At 41.9% G+C, this 16,034-nt stretch overlaps 1 protein-coding gene across 1 annotated transcript; it reads right to left on the bottom strand.

The window, feature by feature from the left end:
• Nucleotides 1-12,194: 12,194 nt before the first annotated feature.
• Nucleotides 12,195-15,628, bottom strand: LOC310868914 (suppressor of cytokine signaling 3-like). Its single transcript, XM_083779400.1, has 2 exons — nt 15,368-15,628; nt 12,195-14,465 (listed from the first exon to the last, which is right to left on the bottom strand). Exon 2 carries the CDS (start codon nt 14,302-14,304, stop codon nt 13,669-13,671), a length of 636 nt encoding a protein of 211 aa, XP_083635526.1. The 5' UTR covers nt 14,305-14,465; nt 15,368-15,628; the 3' UTR covers nt 12,195-13,668.
• Between the last annotated feature and the right edge of the window lie 406 nt (nt 15,629-16,034).

Genomic DNA, 16,034 nt, shown 5'->3' with positions numbered 1-16,034 from the left:
AGAGGCTAACAGGAGGAGCATGCCAGTAGAACAGACTGGGGGGAAGGCGGGACATTGCAGGCCACGATGAGTCACACATGCCTCCCCATTGGTTGGCTCCATTGACATCTGGCATCTGGAGCTCATTGACTATTCTGCTCCATGGCAACCAGCGGTTATGGAATTGTAAACAGAGCGAGCAGAAACTGGAAGGCCAACCAGGAATTAGGGCTTTAGCTTGTCTCCCCGCTATGCGTGTAAGTGCTGGGATGGCCCTTGTGAGCTTATGTAGGTGTGCTGGGACGAGGCCCGAGGGAGAGCGGGGGGGGGGGGGGGGGGGGTGGTCGGTTGAGGCCACAGCGAGGATGTGCTATAGACAAGCCCTTACAGTATGTGGAACCTTACAGTATGTGACTTGCAAAAGAGGTGGTTCTGCTGTGATTTAACACATTAAGACGTGCGGACGATTCTAAAAATGTCTTCTGAATCGTAAGAGTTTTCTGTTACTGTATCAGTGGTTCGTTTTCATGTCAAGGACCCCCAAGATTATATATAAAGTATTTGGCCACGGACTCAAAATATTATAATATAATATAAAGAAGCAAAGATTTGAGTTTAAAATGTTTGCTTTAATATATATTCGAAGAATTGCACACATTTTCAAGATTTTTTTTTTGCAGATCTACAAGCTATAAGCTAAAAAATATCTGCTATTTTTTTAAATATAATGTATAAAGTAATTTTTAAAGTCTAAAATAACGGTTGATGCGATGCTTGCAGTATGTCTGATAACCTTTGGTAACTTTGCGATTGTGATTCATGTTCAATTAAATTCATTGGTTTTCCTAATCACCAGCAGAAGTTGAAGTTCAGCCTTAACCCATTTAGGCCTGGCCTCAAAATGCAAAAAAATATCTTCTAAATCCTCCAGTTTTCTGAAATTAATATTTTCACAAATTTTCAAAAATAGCAGACCTACAAGCTGGTAGCGTGCCACTCGGTTGCGCGCTATGAGCTTGTAGATCTGCTATTTTTCAATAGCTAAATTATAACATAATGTTTAAAACACCAAAATGGGTTAAGAGAGAGCCAGTTTGGAATGATATGTATTGTAAGTCTTGTGACAGACACATGAATGGTTTTTTATCACATGCAATGGATACTGATCGGTGGAGGTGGTTTGCATTTTTTGTTAATGCACCAACATAATGCTTTTGAACCATATCTTATACAGTAGTATTTCAATATTCTGTGTAGTATAAGTGTATATCATAGAACAAATACATAATGTTCACAGACAAAAGGTTGCATGTACTCACTTTTGAGTGAGTACATCCTATATACAGGTTTAATGTTTGTTTTTAGTTCAATGTTTGTTTTAAAAATGCCATTGACAATAAAGGGAAAATTTACGTCATCTAACACAAACATTAAATGCCATTAACAAGAGAATGTAATGTTTGTTTTGACACCGTTTGTTTTACCGTTTGCATCACCAATACATCACCTAATCAACATGAGTTAGACTTTAATATATTAGAGCCCCTCACTTCACACGGGTGTGATTTTTTTTTACTATACCTGAGGTTAATTGTGCGTTCTGCAGTGACATGCCACGATGAACAAAACGTTCAGTTTCTCTTCTCAATGCCGTGACTGTTTAATTGTTACCTGGTCCAGTTATGACTAGACAAACAGAGTGGGGTGAAACACAAATGCGCCCATTTCGCCCATTTCAACATCTGTGCGATGATGAGTAATCGATCTCTATCTCTGCTCTGTCAACTCGCCTAACCCTGGCATGTTTGAATGAAGCCACACTTCCTGAGAATAACACAATATGAAGGTTATATTCACACTGAGCTGCATGTGGAGGCGGGACGGGGCATTACAAAGATCATAGTGCTGTTAAGACACACTTGTAAAACCACTAGTTCTCTGGAACCATTATGAAGCTCCAGAGAAATGATTGCGTAGCACTGCAGGGTTATATGGTTCCACAGAACTAGTGGAGAAGAGCTCTGAATTTGGCACACTAGTGGTTTTACAAGTGTGTTTCAACAGCACTACGGTCTTGGTAATGTTTTCAACCTTTTTCATAACAAGGCCCATTATTTATTCGGAATGAGCCATGGACCACCTTTAATGAGATTTAGCCTCTCAGACCCAAAACTAAAGATTAAAAAAAAAAAAAAAAAAAATTATCCCACGATTTTGTAACCCAGTTTTCTTTTCACCCAGTGCCAATTATCTAATGTAATCCTGGGCGCTACACTTCCTCTGCCAACCTGGGGGGGCAGCGGACTGACCTCATGCCTCCTTCTATGCATGAGGAGTCCAAGCTGCTTCTTTTCACCTGACAGAGGGGAATTTCCCCGGCCGGACGTAGCGTGTGGAAGGGACACGTTATTCCGACCAGTTCCTTTCGAACTAAAGAATATTTTGTCCACTATCCATGCTGTATTGATGTTGGTACCATAACAGGCAAACGATCAAAATAACAAAATAACATTCTCTAATTGTGTAGACGTAAATTAAGTAATGCAGATGTTTAACAATACATATAATGTAAAATGAAACATAAAATGAAACCATTTGGTTATCAGCTCTCCATCATTTAACAGGGGACCACCTGGACTATTGGGCCCAATTCAGAGCTCTTCTCCACTAGTTCTCTGGAACCACGTAACCCTGCGGTGCTACACAATCATGTCTTTGGAGCTTCAGAATCATAATGGTTCCTATATATTGAGATGTTGTTCCTATATATTGAGATGGGGTTCCTATATATTGAGATGGGGTTCCTATATATTGAGATGGGGTTCCTATATATTGAGATGGGGTTCCTATATATTGAGATGGGGTTCCTATATATTGAGATGGGGTTCCTATATATTGAGATGGGGTTCCTATATATTGAGATGGGGTTCCTATATATTGAGATGGGGTTCCTATATATTGAGATGGGGTTCCTATATATTGAGATGGGGTTCCTATATATTGAGATGGGGTTCCTATATTTTGAGATGGGGTTCCTATATATTGAGATGGGGGTCCGCCAAAAGCGCCCACAGCAAAACAATACATATCATTTTGAGGGTCTTTGACATGAAAAGGTTTGAGAACCACTGACATGACAACAATTCTACAAAACTGACATTTGTAGAATTGGTCTCAGGTCTTAATGGGCTTAAAAGTCTTTAATATGTCTGAGTTTTAATTGCTGTGACCTTTGCATCTAATTCTCAAAAGCAGTATTAGTTGCTAGGTAGGCTATATATAGTGTTCACATGTCTCCATCCTATGTTGTAGATGTAGACTAATGCTACAATAATGTTTCAAACCGAACTAGAATAACCACTGTGGTTACGAGTACGACATTCTCTCCAATGTGAGAGCATGCAGGCCTCATTATTTACTATGTGGGTTGTTGTCCGAGTGGTAAGAAGGTCTCTTCAGACTTGTGCACTGCACTCTGGGGAGAGACACCATAAAGTCAGCAGAAGATACTGCATATGAAGAAGAGGTTCACAAACTATGGGCCAGGACCCATTAGCAATGAGCGACAGCAATTCCACATGAATAACAGTGAAAGACAATGCAGTGCGTACACCCTCCAGAGATAAAAGATAGTATCCACCCTGGACGTCTATGTCTCTCAACAGGCCTTCATCACATCATCTGCTGAGCGACTATTTGCTCAGTGTTTCCTTGTACTTTCCCTCTCTCATACCGCCTGCATGTTCCTGATGAATTCCCCTCTGTCACTTTTGACAGTACTGTATTGTACGGCTCACCTGCTTCCTGCTAAAGGTAAGAGTGAAAACTGAAAAACAATTATGTCATGTATATGTATGATAATATCTGCCCATATCAGATCAACACAGCATGTCGTATTTTAGATTGGAAGGCCTCCAACTCGCATCACAAGACAATTATTGTTTGACGTTTGGCCTACAATGACATGGCCAAAATAGATTATTAATTTATTATTTAAAAAATGTATCAATCGTTGTTTTCTTTTCTTTTATAATAGGCTCAATTGATAACTGTTGCACTCCCAACAATGCCCTCACATGGCTATTCTTTGTGGGCCATCCATTTCCCTGCTCTTTCCCCCACTCCAAATCCCCAACCATGCACCCCCTTTTAGCAATACATTACATACAAGGACTATTCATGTATTTCTGGACTGAACGCTGCCGTCACACCAGTGCATTAAAGAGAGAGGAATTCCCGCAACGCGCACGCACGCACGCACGCACTGTACACACACACACACACACACACACACACACACACACAGAGAGAGAGAGAGAGGAGGAAAGAGTACAGTACTGTAGAGGAAGGAAGGTATGAGTAGTGTGTTCATACACAGTGTGGAAATGAAATTATTGGTTTCCGTTCATCCATCATTTCAACAGATTGCAGCCGATGTGCGTGGATGGATTCCTGGCCGGGTGCTCAATAATGCAGTGGTTCTTGAGGGGGTTCCAGTGGGTCGCCATGCAGCAAAGTGATTTATAGTTACAGGAACCAAATGGACACTTGGTGGTTTGTAAGTCTGAGAAAGGTTTGCATGAACCCTGACAGAGTCTTGTAACTCTGACAGTCTCGCGTAGCCAGACAACTATTCCACAATCTCTGCATGCTATATAGAGTCTGGAACTACACCTCTGCATGCTATATAGAGTCTGGAACTACACCTCTGCATGCTATATAGAGTCTGGAACTACACCTCTGAATGCTATATAGAGTCTGGAACTACACCTCTGAATGCTATATAGAGTCTGGAACTACACCTCTGCATGCTATATAGAGTCTGGAACTACACCTCTGCATGCTATATAGAGTCTGGAACTACACCTCTGAATGCTATATAGAGTCTGGAACTACACCTCTGCATGCTATATAGAGTCTGGAACTACACCTCTGCATGCTATATAGAGTCTGGAACTACACCTCTGAATGCTATATAGAGTCTGGAACTACACCTCTGAATGCTATATAGAGTCTGGAACTACACCTCTGCATGCTATATAGAGTCTGGAACTACACCTCTGAATGCTATATAGAGTCTGGAACTACACCTCTGAATGCTATATAGAGTCTGGAACTACACCTCTGAATGCTATATAGAGTCTGGAACTACACCTCTGCATGCTATATAGAGTCTGGAACTACACCTCTGAATGCTATATAGAGTCTGGAACTACACCTCTGAATGCTATATAGAGTCTGGAACTACACCTCTGCATGCTATATAGAGTCTGGAACTACACCTCTGAATGCTATATAGAGTCTGGAACTACACCTCTGAATGCTATATAGAGTCTGGAACTACACCTCTGAATGCTATATAGAGTCTGGAACTACACCTCTGCATGCTATATAGTCTAGAACTACACCTCTGAATGCTATATAGAGTCTGGAACTACACCTCTGGATGCTATATAGAGTCTGGAACTACACCTCTGAATGCTATATAGAGTCTGGAACTACACCTCTGAATGCTATATAGAGTCTGGAACTACACCTCTGAATGCTATATAGAGTCTGGAACTACACCTCTGAATGCTATATAGAGTCTGGAACTACACCTCTGCATGCTATATAGAGTCTGGAACTACACCTCTGAATGCTATATAGAGTCTGGAACTACACCTCTGAATGCTATATAGAGTCTGGAACTACACCTCCCGAAATCCAAGCAAGGAAGCTGGCATTTCCGTTCACGAAAATATATTTTAAAATATCTTTACAATTACATTTTTTATATCCATTTCTGCTAAGCAGCGCTATATATGCTTAGATGATTTCGATTTAGCGCGACTGTAAAGACGAAACGGAAGTGGGGAGGAGGCTTGACTTCCACTTTATCGCTTACTCATGATCAGAGCTTCCGTTCTCCAGACTGTATATGATCAGAGCTTCCGTTCTCCAGACTGTATATGATCAGAGCTTCCGTTCTCCAGACTGTATATGATCAGAGCTTCCGTTCTCCAGACTGTATATGATCAGAGCTTCCGTTCTCCAGACTGTATGTCGGAAGCATTTGATAATTGCGAGAGTCAACAGTCTGGCCACGAAAGACTACTCTGACAGCAAATGCATTTGTACACTGTCAGAGTTAAGGGGGGGGGGGTCTGTGGACTAATGCAAAGACAAACAGGCCGTTCTTGAAATTAAGAGCACACAATGCATACAAAAGGGCAGTAAAGGGACTTTGTACTTTATGTTCTGCTGTTTAGGGGCCGGACTTACAGTAAATCATCTCAGGGTCATGGGAGTGAGTGACCCCGTGTACATCTTTTAAACATCAATACGGTGACGCATGGTAACTTTACACAGATTAGAGTTAGAGTTGTGTTAAAGTAGAGTTGTGTTGGCCATAAAGGCCTTATTTCGGGTGATGATTGCATGACAAACATTTCTATATTAATCCCTGTTATGAGAAACGTCTAAACAAAAGGGCTTGTAGGGTTTCCAGGAGTAAATAAAAACCAACAGCATTCACTCATACACACACACACACACACACACACACACACACACACACACAACGTGCCAGAGTTTACAGACAGACCGTCATGGAAAACAGGATGTTCGTATTGTTCTAAAAACGGAGCAGAATGTTTCACATTGCTGAAAGAAATGATGTGTTATTTGCAGTGCAGTTGCAGTTTACTGGCAGATAAGCATCAGTTCCCTCTGCTTGTGCACAAGAGATCATTGATTTGACCACAGGCCTATATACAGTACGTCTCTTGTCCACTAACACCAGGTTTCTCACTGTTCTCCCAAGAGACAAAATAAGCAGGTGGTGGGAGGACTCCCCAATTAGTGGGGGGTCTGTGTTTCCTCCCCAGAACCTTTTTTTACAGAGTTGGAGTAATTTCCTCACTGTTTTGGTGAATTTTAGAAGTTTGATACTTTTATCAGGCTTGCTTTACAGCATTGGGAAACTATGTGTACAGTTTCAGCCATTAAAACACAAAACATAGGCCTACAGCCTACATTGATTTGATGACTGAAGCAACGTAACACCCATCTTTAATAACCATTCATTATTTAAGTGAACATCTCTGTATGATTGCATGTACTGCCCAGACCCCCCTCTTGGGGGGGGGGGGGGGCTGGGCAGTGCATGCAATCATACAGAGATGTCTTCCCCAGAAACATTTTATTTTTAATATTAATTATATAATTTTGGGAGGAGATGTGGTCGAAATGCAGGAGACTGCTGCAGGATCAAGGAGTGTTGGCAGCCCTGCTTATAAGGAGGAGGTGACTGACTCCAAGGAATCTTGGAGCCTGCAGCACTATAGGCTAGATGGGGCAAGATGTCGAGATCATGACCAGAACATTGTGGTTGACAAAAGGAAAAACAATGATCTTTTAAGTATAATGCAAATAGTAAACTATATTAGTAATACCAGTCGCGTGCACGCAACCACCTAGGTGACAGACAGCAGACTGGTGGGCGAGTGCTGGCGCTTTGGCATGTCAGATCAACATATGGAATGAACTCTGTACTGGCCATATATGGAGCGTGTCGAGTGTACAGGGTTTGATGTGGTCAGATCAACATATGGAATGTCAGAACAGGTCAGCTCCATATATGGAGATCTAAGGGTGGCAGTGGGGGCAGTTTCTTGAGTGTACAGGGCCCGGCCCTAACATTTCTGGGGGGCCTGATGAGAACTCTAGGGCATGCCCATGGGCTTAATATTGATGACATCAGGGCTTAGAGTATATATTTCTAGAGAAGGCACCCAGAGGAAACCCTGAGGCGAAATGGACATAGTGGCCGGATTTGGTAGTGCAGCTCGAGCCAGCGCTGCTCCGTTGACTATCATTGCGCACGTTCATGTGATTGGGGCCATGACACGTGAACGAATGTTTCATACGTGAACGCGCACAAACGGCACAATGATAGTCAACGGCAGCGCGTTCATGTGTTTGTAACCAAACCGTCCCAGAATGCACTCTGTTCCTACCAGGAAGGAGGAGTGAATCCGCCTCATGCGCTTTTGAGCAACTTAATGCAAGTGGATGGGAGGAGAACTCGGGTGTCTTCTCTATAGATATATAACTCTATGCATCAGGGATCTCAATCCCTAATGATGGCGGATGACCAACTGGCCTGTGGTCGCATTTACAACATAGAAGGCAATCCTCTGATCTGAAACACTGCGATTATATTTGACAATTGACAGCATTTGAAAATGCTCAAAATTGGGGGGGGGGGGGGGGGGGGTCTGTGGACTAATGCAAAGACAAACTGGCCGTTCTTGAAATTAAGAGCACACAATGCATACAAAAGGGCAGTAAAGGGACTTTGTACTTTATGTTCTGCTGTTTAGGGGCCGGACTTACAGTAAATCATCTCAGGGTCATGGGAGTGAGTGACCCCGGTGTACATCTTTTAAACATCAATACGGTTGTACAAAAATACAATTGACAGCATTTGAAAATGCTCAAAATTGGTTACAATATAAGAACATACCACTGTAGTGCTTGTAGGAAAACCCCATCCGATTGAAACTACATTTATTCAATTTGGAACCAAATGGACCTTTTACTGTGAATGGCATTCTCCTGAGAATTAACCAAAAATCAAAATAGCTCCTTTATATTGGCAGCAAAATCTCATAATGTTGCAATAACGAACTTTCTTGAGTATTTCAGCCCTATATATGATATATACAGCATCTATTAATGATGTTCTTTGTCAAACCACAGAGTGAGTCACCTTGGCCCAAACATTTCCTCTTCTCACTTCCCAGGAGGGTTGTACAAATTCATTGGTATTTCATTTGAACGCTACAGTTCTCATGTAAGAGATGACTAATCATAATGGACATGAATATTGACTCAACAATGCAATGTCATTCAGTCTCATAGTTGGACTTTGAACATGTGATTAGTGGTTTCCACACTGGTGTGCCATGAGACGAGTCCACGTGAGCCTTGGGAGTTTGTGACAACTATACACATTATTATTGCAATACATACTGTACAAGTATACAAGAAGATATTAATTGTTGTTTAATTCACTATTCGTTTCCCAATACACAGGACAATTCCACACCCTACACTCAATAGCGATATGTTTGAACCGTTCCATCTGAGCATCCCTCTTTTGGGAATGTCATTATAATAGGCTAAAAGGTTTCATTTAGATTTATTTATTATTTATTTAAGAAAATCACCTATAGGGCACAATCATTTATTTTTTAAACCACCGATTTAGATGATCTTATTCAATAAATTCAATGTTTTAACCATTGTGTTTGAATAGCACCACTGCAAACACATGGCAGGTGCAGATATCAGATACCGAGATACGGAAGGCAAGGAGGTACAGTTGCCTTCAGAGTTAGTGTTGATTGTTGAAGTGTCCTTGAGCAAGACTCTGAACCCCTAATTGCTCCCGGTGTGCAGGTTAGTGCCTTGCATGGTGTGTGAATGGGTAATTGTAACGCACATTGCAAAGCCCCTTGGACAAAGGCCACTTTACCATTTTATTTTACTTATTAGACAACTTAGATAATAAGGTTTCTTTCCTGTACGCACCCTGAAGAAGGCAGTTTGTCCGTCCGAAACGTTGGCACTTTTGGCATTGGCAGCTACGAGTGTGTGGCTAGAACTTTTTCCGTATTCTTTCCTGGATGACCACCTACATTACATTTTAAAGTTGTCGCTGACGGGCAGAAATGTTTATTCATTGGTTAAATATTTATAAAATCCATATATAGATTTGACCACTTTCAATATTTTGGACATGGTTGTAATAGGTGAAAAAAAAGGGAATTAATTTCTGAAAATAAACAGTAAAAAGATTAAATATGGAGATACAATATGTTTCTCTCTGACAACGGCGATATGAAACAAGTTGCCGTATTTCAGTGGAAGTTCATCAGAAAGTAAAGCTCTTCATTGTGGTTTACCACAAGGCAGCGGCAGGAGGTGTTGCTATTGACCAAGTGCATTTGCACATACGTACAGTACCAGGGAATTTGTCCTCTGCATTTAACCCACCCTAAGCAGTAGTGCAGAACTGTTGAACAAGCACCGGGGAGCAGTTAAGGACATTTTAGCCCATTAAAACTGAGAAGAGTTTGTTCCTCTAATGAGGATTTTATTGATAAATCATCTGAGATGAAAGCCAAGTTTGTCGAAAGAGGTCATTCACTTGAATGTATTGTCAAAGCGTACACATTAGCTTTAAATAAACCTCGTTCTGAGCTTTTGAAAACAACTCAGAAAAAAGAGAAGAAGTTTTCGGTCACATGTGTAACCACATATTCTCCTTATTCACATAGAATAAAAGCTATTTTTAAACAAAATTGGCATATTTTAACTTCTGACCCTGAATTGGCTACACTATTCAAATACCCACCCCTATTCTCCTTTAAACGGGGTAAGAATCTAAAAGACCAGCTTGTACACTCTGACTTTCAATCTCCCCAGGTCTCACTCAGACAGACCCTGTTAAGTCCACTCCCACAAGGAAACTATCCTTGTGGTCATTGTGCCCAGTGTGGAAATACACATAAGACCTCCTTTTTTAACCATCCTCATACTGGCAAGAAGTTCAAGATCAATAACATTATTACTTGTGTGTCAACCCATGTGGTGTATATGATCAAATGTCCCTGTGGTTTAGCATACATAGGCAAAACGACAGTTAAAACAGAGAATGAGTGAACATAAGAGTTCGATCAGAAGAAACGACCGTGAATACCCTGTTGCAGTGCATTTCAATGACCTTAAACATGACATCTCTACTTTCCGCTTTATTGGTATAGAACAAGTCAAACTTCCAAGAAGAGGTGGTAACCACGATGCCCTTTTAAAACAACGTGAGGCCTACTGGATCCACACTCTACAAACCTTACACCCCAAAGGGCTTAATGATGAATTACTATTGAATGTTATGCTATAGAGAATGTTGATCTGAACTTCTTGTCTTCTTGTTTTTTTCTCATTCTTTTCCACTCTTTCGGACAGAGTAGGATCTTACATTTGACATTTATTTGCTTATTTTACTGTATGTCTTCCTTGTATGTTGTATGGCATGACAATTATGTATAATTATTTTCCCCTGTATTATTGTAAACTGTTATTTTCAATGATATATATGAGGAATGTTCACAGAAACACTGCACCTTCAAGTCACGTGACAAGGTTCTTCACAGCTGTTATCTGTTTGGATAAATTACATGCATTTTGATTGGTTGTTTACACTTCCTGAAATGTATTTAGTGACAATGTCAGCCCATTCTTGAATTAAGCCTGAGGAAGGTCGCAAGACCGAAACGTTGCTCAATTAATAAAATTGCTCTGAACTAGCAAGTGGCAGTGTGCGGATGTCCCTTCTTCCACATTGTAGCCCATTAAAACAGTCATCTTAGATTTTAGCTATAATATACAGTATATAGCAACATACGTTTTTCAAAAACCTCTTAAGAGCACAAACTTTAGGGTTTAGAACAGCGGTTCTCAACAATAGCAGATATACAAGCTTGCGTGGTGCTGTGAACAGAAATCTCTGGTTCTGCCATAGTTGATTTAAGGCTGATTTATCCGTCATACTAAGACATACTCATTTATACTGATTCATGTATTCTCTGCTCTCCGGGTTCACAGTTGAGCAGAGACTACAAGCAAGTCTAATAAGTACACACACTACTGCTTTGTAACTTAAGCTTGTAAGTCAAAGGCATATGGAATGAGAGCATGCATATCATGGCAGTCTCATTAACCAATTTTAATAAGTAATTATAGTCTATATTATATCCGCTTTCATGTACTGACTGAGCAATAACCATAAGGAACAACTTGCCCCTTGACATCATACGTACAGCTGAAAGTCATATCCTGCTTTAACCACTTATAAATCCTATACTTAATTGAGTGGGGTCCCACGAGGCCTGTACTTGGCTCCCTCTTTTTTTTTTTTACCTCTAAACCAAATCTTTTTGCTGAAAATAGCCATTCTACAGAGCTTGTAGATGGATTTTCGCTAAATGTTTGCCTGTTATGACTTGCCCAGAATAGGGATGCTATGGGATTGACGTGGAAACACATGTATGTAACACCAAAAGGGGTTCCCGCTCAAAATGGGGCAATAAGAAATCAAACATCTGTTCCCAAAAAAAGCAGTCACACAACAAAGAACTTTTTTTTCTTACAAAAATAGTGCTCTTTATTATAAATTACTGAAATATTTATATTAATATAAATATGTGCAAAGTCATAATTATCAGTCTGCTTGCTCCATCTACGTCGCAACATCTTCAAGCATCTACAGCCAGACAGTTTGGCTGGGAAAGGTTTCATCTTTATAAAAGACAAGACAAAAACACATTTGCCATTTCATCTTCACTAATGTAAACATCGTCTTGATTTAAGGAAAGAGGATGAAATAAGATGAACTTCACCCCCCCCCCCCCCCCCCGCCCCCCACCCCTTATTCAGAGGAAGATTGTCTTATGTGCATACATTCAACAGCAAGCAATTACGCCTGATGTGCATCGCACACCGAAAAGAGATGATCTACAAAGTCACTGCGATGTGTTGTGAGCTTGTAGATCAGCCATTTGTGGTGCACGACACCGGCGTGCATAAATCAGGCTTCAGTATCCTGCCTGTGTCACACAAATACTACCATATTTATCTGGGAATGTAATGTTTCCTCTCCACTAAAATGTATACAGATGTCTGACTGTTATCAGATATGTCAGGGTCTATGTGTGTGCAATCATACCTGCTCTATTTGACATTCAGTAAAAGGTTGTTAGACCGACAAACTGTCGACTCGCTCTGGCTAATTTTGGCATAAACTCTCTGACGAGCAAAACAAGGTTTCACATCTTGAAAGGCCTCTATTTGGTTTTGATGCTCTTCTTATTACACACTGTAACATTAAGCTCATGAAGTTCAGCCTTGTATATTCTCTTAAAACTAATATATCGCCAGGCCAATGTCCACCCATCATCATGCATCTGGAATTCCTGCTGGGTCTGTGCGTTTTCCAGCGCCTGGTCAGAAGCATCTGTTTGTACCAGAGGGCATGTTGCTCCGACATGTCTAATACTTTCTCAAGACTGAGGTCAGTTTTGTCCACGCCTGGCATATCCGCCGCCAGCAGAAAGCCAGTCCAGTCATAAAAACCAGTCCAGGCTTTTAATGGATGAATAATGTTTCTGAGGCCGATGTGTGTGCCTGTCCGTCCCACAGCACCATGGTTAGCAGCAGCAGGAGGAACTCGTGCGTCATCAGAGTCTAGACGACTGGCTCTGAGACTCACTCCACGTCGTAGGAGGATTGCCATGTTTGCTCTCTTTCATACTAAATGTATAGCAGCAGCACACTTTTCGGCACCAAACCAGTCCTCACAGGCCCACGCCACCACGCTCTTCCTGGAATCAGCCGCTGGAAAGACTGATGCCTGCTTTTTACTCTGAGAACTACTTTTTTTAAATGGCCCCGTAGGATTCATCATCACTGTAGATCCTGCAGTCTGGGGGGTCTCGGAGGACGAGATGTGACCGTTTCTGCGTGCCACACTTCACTGTCAGCCCCGCACACATTGCCAGCGTACATCTTCCACTTCACTAGGAACTTGGATTAGAGTTCCTTTTATGACACGGTTATAAGTCCAGAGCGGTTCCAGAGCTCTTAGATGGGAGCATCATACTGCTGGAGAAACTCTTTCAGCGGGTGTGGGAGTTGCTCTCTTTTACTGGATATGTCCAAGTGTCCGTTCACCGTCTTCCTGCACATGTGCTGCAGCGACGACAAACTGGAGAAAAGTGGCTTAATGAGTTCCAGCGGGACCTTCTCCCCTCCCGAGTAGATGTAATAAGTATTCCCGCTGCGCGTGTACCCCATGGACAAGCCCCCCTTGGTCGCGGGCATGTAGTAGTGGACCAGCTTGAGCACACAGTCAAAGTGGGGAATGGACTGAATGCTCTTGGGGTCTGTCTGCAGGAAGAAGGCGCCCGTGTCGCACTGGATGCGCAGGTTCTTGGTGCCTGACGCCGTCTTGACGCTGAGGGTGAAGAAGTGTCTGTTGTCCGAGCTGTCCCGGATGAGGAAGGTCCCGGTGGGCTCCGCGGCCAGCCTGGCGTTGGCCTCCTTGCCGCTGATGGGGCCCCAGTAGAAGCCGCTCTCCTCCAGCTTGCGGAGCGTGGCGAGGACCATCTGGTACTGCAGCTTGGAGCTGAAGGTCTTGTAGCGGTGAGGCAGCAGCATGTTGGCATCAAAGGGGCTGCTGCTCATTGCGGGTGAGTTAAACTTGCTGTGAGTTACCATGGCGCTGTGCCCGCACTCTGGACCCGTCTGGTGCGAGCGCTGAGCACCACACAGACAAGAGAAGAGAAGAGGAGATGGGGTCAACCAGAGGATCACACAGGGCTCCCGGTGGGGGAGAGAGCAAGTGGAGGTCAGCTGTGTGTTGTCTGGAAGTGAAACACCTGAGAGAGAAGAGAAGAGAGAAGCGGAATTAGGACTCTATACAGTGGGCATGGAACTAAAGACCTGAGACCCATTCTACAAATGCCTATTGAAATCAGTAGTTTTTTCAAAAACAGCAGATGCTTTCATAGGCCTATATCTGCTATTTTTGAAAAGCCAAAGAATACAATCTGAAATGAAGTTGCTTTCCCTAGAAAAGGCTATTTAAAAAGGCAATTCATTATGGTATTTTAAATTACACTGCTGATAGTGATGAATGATAGTCCAGATCTGATGTATTTATAGTGGATATCCTCTGGTAGGATGAATAGAGTAATGCGATACAGTTCGACCCATGATGGAGGCAGCTCTCTCAATGAAAGATTGTGCTGCAGGTTATTCCAAATGTGGTAGTACATCATAGAGCTAAATGAAAGCTCTCTGGTTACATTGGGGAAACGGGCTCACTATGTTCCCTCTCCATTCAAGTAATTGTTCACTGACTGTCGCCTCTTTCTTTCTGTTCTTTGTAGAATGAAATACCGTTATGTAGGCTATACTAATTATAGCCTAATAGTTTACGAAATACAAATGACTAAATTGAATAAAGTTAATTTAACGGAAACTTTTTATTTTTTATTTAATCTGCCCCTCTTTTACTGGAACTGACAGAGGTGTCTGACTGAGTGAGGAGAATCCTCACTCAGTCAGACACCTCTGTCAGTTCCAGTAAAAGAAGACGTCTCCTAATCCGTGACCGGTTGCGCAACACGACCGATAATACACGCGCTAGGCTACTATACTATAGCTCTACCAAACTAAACAAAGAAAAAACAACTGAGCATATAAACTTAGAAAAGTGTAATTCACTTAGAAAAAAAACAAAGAAAGACACAGAAAACATGAGCAGCACGGATCTTACCTTAAACGTCTTGTTTCTTTGGAATCTTGTAAAAACTTGAAATTATATCCAAGTGTTATAAATAGGGGGGTCGCCGGCGAGTTCCAAATATGAAGAATGTATAGTTGTTGAAAACGGTTTTCTGTCGCAACTCCAAAGCAACAATGCAATAAAAAATATATATCCTTGGCGAGAGAGCACTTCAGTTCACAGAGGTTTGGTTGCAGGCTTCTTTCTTAAATATTGTGACTGAGTGAGTCTCTCTCTCAGTGCGGTGTTTTAGTGGTGGTGGTTGCTACAGAGCGGCGCTCATATTTGTGTACTACTACGTACGCTCCTCCCCTCTTCCAGGAAAAAGCTCTCTCTGTTGGCAGATTGACAGTAAGCTTTTTTTTTTTGTGTTAGGATTCCTGGTATGAGAGAAGTCCCCTCCCCCTCCACCTCCTCCGTGCGTGTGTGTGAGTGTGTGTGTGTGTGCTATTCCTTCATAATGAACTTATGTATGGGAGGGAGTTCCACTTCCAAGCAATGCGTTTTTCCGTTATTATAGCAACCATTCATTGCCATTCATTTCAACCATGTTTATGTTTTTTTTTAATGTTTGTTTGCTTAATTGTCAACAAGTTTGTTTCAGTCGTAGAATTCCGATTCTACAAATTCCTTCTGAAGCAGTCGTTTTCTCTCACAC

Source organism: Protomyctophum parallelum, assembly GCF_964188405.1.
Source record: "Protomyctophum parallelum genome assembly, chromosome: 13".
Lineage (NCBI taxonomy): Eukaryota > Metazoa > Chordata > Actinopteri > Myctophiformes > Myctophidae > Protomyctophum > Protomyctophum parallelum.
The sequence above is the reverse complement of the archived record's forward strand: the minus strand, read 5'-3'. Positions and strand labels throughout refer to the sequence as shown.